The sequence below is a fragment of the Sapajus apella genome, unplaced genomic scaffold (genome assembly GCF_009761245.1).
Source record: "Sapajus apella isolate SASKATOON/1434 unplaced genomic scaffold, GSC_monkey_1.0 scaffold57, whole genome shotgun sequence".
Lineage (NCBI taxonomy): Eukaryota > Metazoa > Chordata > Mammalia > Primates > Cebidae > Sapajus > Sapajus apella.
The window spans coordinates 278036-284035 of NW_022436997.1; the positions used below are offsets into that span (position 1 = coordinate 278036).

At 51.3% G+C, this 6000-nt stretch overlaps 1 protein-coding gene across 3 annotated transcripts in view; it reads left to right on the top strand.

The window, feature by feature from the left end:
• Positions 1-6000, top strand: part of ST8SIA5 (ST8 alpha-N-acetyl-neuraminide alpha-2,8-sialyltransferase 5) — a 74521-nt gene that overhangs the window by 61932 nt on the left and 6589 nt on the right. For all 3 annotated transcript variants that reach the window (XM_032245235.1, XM_032245236.1, XM_032245234.1), the window contains 2 exons: positions 1732-1876; positions 4578-4690. In XM_032245235.1, the coding sequence (XP_032101126.1) occupies positions 1732-1876; positions 4578-4690 (258 nt within the window). The remainder of the gene's footprint in view (positions 1-1731; positions 1877-4577; positions 4691-6000) is intronic.

Consider the following 6000-nt stretch of genomic DNA (forward strand, 5'->3'; position numbering starts at 1 on the left):
GGAGCTCCGGGGGTGAGGGGCGTGGAGCAGTTTCAGGTGTGAGAAAAGGCAGTGACATCAGGACTTGCCATGCTGTAAGTGAGCAAACCTTCAAGGCAGGTCAGTTGCCTCTCTTTGCTCTTATTTTAAGCTCATGGAACAAAGATGAGATCCTTCCTTCAGGCTGGCAGGAACCTGGTGCCATGAGGGAGTGGCAGGTGGCTGCTAGAAGGCAGGCATTAGCATTCCAGCGAAGGAAAGGAAGCCTGTGACTGAGGCCTTCTCCCACCCTACTGCCTACAAATAGGCATGCTGACATTCCGGTTTGTATACCCGCCGGTCATGAGCTTGGTTAGCATGAGTCAGTCTCCCTCAATGGGAGTGCGCTTCAGTGGGCTGACAAGACTGAGCTTCTGGACGAGCAAAGCTAAAAGGCCCAGGTGCTTGTTTGTAATGCTGACCCATGGCCCTGCCTTGCCCGGCCTCTGGCTGCCTCTCTGGGAAGCCTCAGGTACATTCTGAAACCCAGCTCTCCACAGGAAATTCTGCTCTCTGTGACTGGGAGCCAGATGGGCTTCCCAATGAAGTCCCTACAGAGATAAAATTAAAAAAAAAAATTATAGGCCGGGCATGGTGGCTCACACCTGTAATCCTAGCACTTTGGGAGGCTAAGAGGCTGAGGCAGTGGATCACCTGAGGTCAGGAGTTCAAGACCAGCCTGGCCAACCCGGAGAAACCCTGACTCTACCAAAAAAAAAAAAGTTACCTGGGTGTGGTGACACATGCCTGTAATCCCAGCTACTTGGGAGGCTGTGGCAGGAGAATCACTTGAACCTGGGAGGCAGAGATTGCAGTGAGCCGAGATCGCGCCATTGCACTTGAACCTGGGCAACAGAGTGATACCCTGTCTCAAATAAATAAATAAAACTTTCCTGACTTTGGCAAGCTGGAATCACAAATTACAGAGGGTTAGAGATAGAAGAGCCAAGTCTGCATGAAGAAACTAGGGCCAGGAGAGACAGACCTTCCCATAGCCTCACAGCTGGGGGGTGCAGAGTAGACAGGAGAATCCAGGCCTGTTGACACCAGGACAGGAACCCAAGTTTCCATGCTGGGCCTGACTGGGAGCTCTTCGGAAAGCTCCTCCTCACTCTCTGTTGGTGGCTGTGACTCGGGCTCAGTGGAGGAGTTCCGTCAGTGCAGACTGGGGCAGTGGGGTGGGGCTTCATAGAGAGAAACCTGTCCTGGGTCCTGAATGAGTGGTCAGGAGAGGCAGAAGGCGGGGCCTTGGGAGAGGCATGGAAAAGGGAGGGGACACCAGGAGCAGAGGAGCAGGGCAGGGGCGAGTGAGGGAATGGGTGGGCAAGAGAGGCCTCGGCTCCATGCAGGAGGGGGCGAGTGTGGGAATGAGCGGGCAGGAGAGGCTTCAGTTCCATGCAGGGAGGGGATAAGCATGGGAATGGTAGAGTCGAGGTTTTAAGAGGTACATTTTCAGAAATGTGAATGTTTAAAGTGATAACATTTGAAGATCAGGAGCCAGAGGCCTCTGGGAGACTACGGGAGGCCTCGGCTCCATGCAGGGAGGGTGTGAGCATGGGAATGGGTGGGCAGGAGAGGCTTCAGCTTCATGCAGGGTGGGGATGAGCATGGGGATGGGTGGGCAGGAGAGGCCTCAGCTCCACCCCTCCGTTCTCTATGAGGCTGTTTTCTGCCCTGCGTCAGGTCTTTCTTGCCTGTCTCCCTGCCCGGCAGGTCCACTCTGTCCAGATGCTGCAATGCCCCTGCCTTTCTCTTCACCACCCAGAAGAACACTCCGCTGGGGACAAAGCTCAAGTATGAGGTGGACACCAGCGGCATCTACCACATCAACCAGGAGATCTTCCGCATGTTTCCCAAGGTGCTGCTTTGGGCAGGGGTGGTCTGGGGGGGACAAGGGAGCTGACCCAGCCGTAGCCCTCCATGGCATGCCCGTGTGGTTTCATACGACCCACTCACCATCCTCTGGACTCAGTTGTCTTGGTCCTGGTTGAAGAGTTGTCTGAGGTGCAGTAGCCCACCCGCTGGGCTTCTTTGGGAGTTCTATCTGGGAACCATGAAGGCCAACTGGCTATGATTTGAGTGACTTTTGGCAAGAAAGTGGCTAGAAAATTCTGGGTATTGCCTTGCTTTCAGAGGATGCCCTGCAGATATGAGAGACGAATGACGACACATTCGTCCTCCATCTGAGGTAGGCACAAGAACAAAAACACGTGCAGAGGTTGTGAGCACAAGAAAGCACAGTGCAGAGCTGGACCTGCAAGGTCAGCTCACTGGATGACCTTGGGCAGAGATTTTGTCTTTCAAAGCCTCAGTCTCCTTATCTGAAACACTGGGGTTTGGACTACGAATAGGTTTGACTGGTTATGACGGAACATCTAAAATATCAGCGACTTAGTTAAGATATATATATATATATATTTTTTTTTTTCCTTTCACATAAAAGAAGTCTGGAGGTAGGCTGTGCAGGGCTGGCACGGTGGCTCCCTGGTCATGGAGGACCCCAGAATGAATGAGCTGCAGACCTGATTGGTTTGGAGCACTGACCCTGGCCACTGAGGACCGCAGGATGAGTGAGCCGCAGATGTGAACAGTTCAGATCACTGATGCTGAGCACTTGCAATCACTCGGACTGACCGTTGGTGCAGTCTCACCGCGCTACTTTCAGAGAAGGGGCCCTGGAGCCTGCACTTCCAGCCAGTTCTGGTCGTTACCCAGGTGTGGTAGTGTACGGACTCTGAAGAGAAGGAAGGTTGCATGGGTGTGTTCATAACCACATCCGGGAGAGCTCTGGGCCCAAGGCAGCACTTGGTGAATGCAGTTTATAGAAATTCTGAGTAGGGGCATGTGGAGGTCTTTTTGGATGAAATCTGAAGGCCTTGTCTGCCTTGCTTCTTGGCTGATTGCTAATGACACAAAGCCCAGAGTTTCCTGCATTCTGTGACTGCTACCAGAGTGTACATTCTGAGGACATGGAGGGGGAGCTGAAGGTAAGAGGTGTCAAACGTGTTCTCACCCACTGCGGCCCTTGGAGGAGGGTGTTGAGCCACCTTTCCAAGGTGAGTTTTACAAGGCCTGGGACATGAGGCTGGTGACAGCAGGTGGGCTTGCATCTAACGCAGGCTCAGTGGCATAGGGACTGCTTCTGATTGTTGGATACCTGGCCCTGGGGTGATTAGGGTGGCGGTAGGAGGGGTGAGCAGGTGGGATAGTAGGCAGTCAATCAGGATGTGGGCTCTGATTGGTTGGTTTTCACAGGAAAGGTGAGCTTGCAGGACAGTTGTTTGCTAACTAGGAATTAGCAAGGCACCAGGTGCCAGAGCATCAGGAATATAGAAAATAAGAAAATACCAGCTGGGCATGGTGGTAATGCCGTGCGTGTAACACAGCTTAGTATGACATACACATCCAAGGAGAGCCAGGGTGTGGACCACTGAGGCCCAGGGACAGACAGCAGGGCTCACCAAACTTTCTCCAGAAAGCGCCAGGCAGTAACGGTTTTAGGATTTGCAGCTCATATTCTCTCTGTCAGCACTACTCACCTCTATCATTCTAGCACAAAGGCAGCCATAGGCATGAGTAAACAAATGAGAATGTTCCAATAACACGTTCAATCTTATTAGATGCTGGAATTGGAATTTTACATAGTTTTCACGTATCACAAAATAGTTTCTTCCTTGGGTTGTTTCCAACCATTTAAAAATATAAAATCCATTCCTGGCTTGCAAGTTACACAAAAACAGACGGCCGGCCAGATGTGGCCCACGGGCTGTGTGCGGCTCGCTTGTCCCTGAATTAGAGCAGTGTGACGTAGAATAGCATTCCCTGAACTTCCCTAAATATGAGTATCTCTTCGTGTTTGTAAAAAATTCAGCTTCCCAGCCTCCTATCTGCGAGATTCTAATTCCATGGCACTGGGATGGAACTCAGAAATTTATATTTTCAGAAAGTAGCCCAGGTAGTTCTTAACTTAAAGTTTAGGAAACACTCATATAGAACATAGTAAACTTTTGATGATTTTTCCGAAAATGACTGTTTCTTTCCCTTTCTCTGGTAAAAGTCTAATGGTGCCGTTTACTCAGCCCCTGGCTGTGAGTTGCCCTTGTTTTCCCTGTCTTGGCACACTGGGCCTGTCTGTCCAGGGATAATGGACCATGAATAAGGACAGTCTCCCACAGAAGTCCCCCTTACATTAGGCTTATTCCTGATGGTCCCAGGGCAGCGTGATTCTCCACGAGACCCACCTGTCTGCTGGTCCCATTGAAAGCTCAGGCTGCAGGCCTAGCCTGTCTCATGCAAGGCTGCCAGCTGCTGTGTGCTAGGAGGAAAGCTGCCCAGCAGGCCCTGGGCGTCAGAGATGGAGGTGACTTTTGCAGCCGTCTAATAGTAACAAGACTCTCGACCCCTCTTCCCATCTGTAAAGTGGAAAACAGCTTTCCTCCCACATTCTCCGCAAGGCTGCCTCTCGGGGCCAGGAGCTAATAGGGGTGGGTAGCTTTGAAAGTTGCAGACTGAGACAGGGGGTGGCTTGGCTCTGACAGCTGTGCCTGTGCCTCCCCCAGGACATGCCCTACTACCGGTCCCAGTTTAAGAAGTGTGCCGTGGTGGGCAACGGAGGCATCCTGAAGAACAGCCGCTGCGGGAGGGAGATCAACAGCGCCGACTTCGTCTTCCGGTAAAAGAAACCCTGGCTCTGCCCTTGCCAGTACCCCATGTCCCTCCTCCTCCATATTCTTCCCCGGGTGCCCTAATGCTCCCCTTTAAGCAATTAATCCCCACTCCCCACCCCTGCAGACCCTCAGCTCTGGGGTATCCCTTCCTCTCTGCAGCCCCATCTCTTTGGGAAAGTCATTGAACTGTCAGGTCCTCAGTTTCCACATCTGCACAATGGGAGATGTGTCAAGAGCAAAGGGCATCACAGATTTGAAGGCACCGAGGACTCGGGAGCTTGCAGCCATGTCAGGAGGTCCTCTGGGCACTGTCTTCTTGGGTGCTACCCTTCCAGAAGCACTGGTTGGAACCAGGGCAGCCTTGTGGCAGACACCAATATTGGCTTCACCCTGACTCGAACTAAGCCAGAGATTGGTCCTTGTACTTTTTCCTTATGCTTCTTTAGCTCCCTTCTTATCTCTTTGTGGATCTTCATTTATTTCTTTAGCTTGGGTAAAGAAGGTGGGTTGAAAATAAGAGCTTAGGCAGGGCACAGTGGCTCATGCCTGTAATCCCAGCACTTTGGGAGGCCAAGGCAGGTGGATCACCTGAGGTCGGGAGTTCGAGACCAGCCTGACCAACATGGTGAAACCCTGTCTCTACTAAAAATACAAAATTAGCTGGGTGTGGTGGCATGTTTGTAATTCCAGCTACTTGGGAGGCTGAGGCAGGAGAATCACTTGAACCCAAGAGGCAGAGGTTGCAGTGAGCTGAGATCGGGCCATTGCATTCCAGCCTGGGCAATAAGAGCAAAACTCTCTCTCTCTCAAAAAAAAAAAAAAAGAAAAATAAAAGAAAAAAGGAAAAAAGAAAAAAGAGCTTAAAGCAAAGAGACTTGGGTTGAATCTGCAGTGGGGTTGCATGAAGCATGGACTCACCCACAATCATCTGGCCTCTCAGTTGGTGTCAGGTTGGGGAGGGTAGAGCAGGTTTGGAGTGACTTGAGGTCCTAAAATAAAGGCAGCTCCTGCATATTTTGGGTTCTTGACTGTCCAACCCCAGACTCTGTCTCAAGAAGAAGGAAGCCTTGGACACCCTGCGTCACCGCTGTCACAGGCAGAGTGTGAGAGACGCTCCTCTCTCTGTGATCTGGAGTCTGCCCACATCCTCCCTGTGGATGCCTAGTTGAGTCCAACATTGAAGGTTAAGCTTCCTCCAATACGGAAATCTCTGGCCCTTACTGAATCCTTAGCCATCCACGTTCCTTCCAGGGGAGGCAAGGAAAGCCTCTTTCTTTCTTTCTTTTTTTTTTTTTTTTTTTTTTTTTTTTTTTTG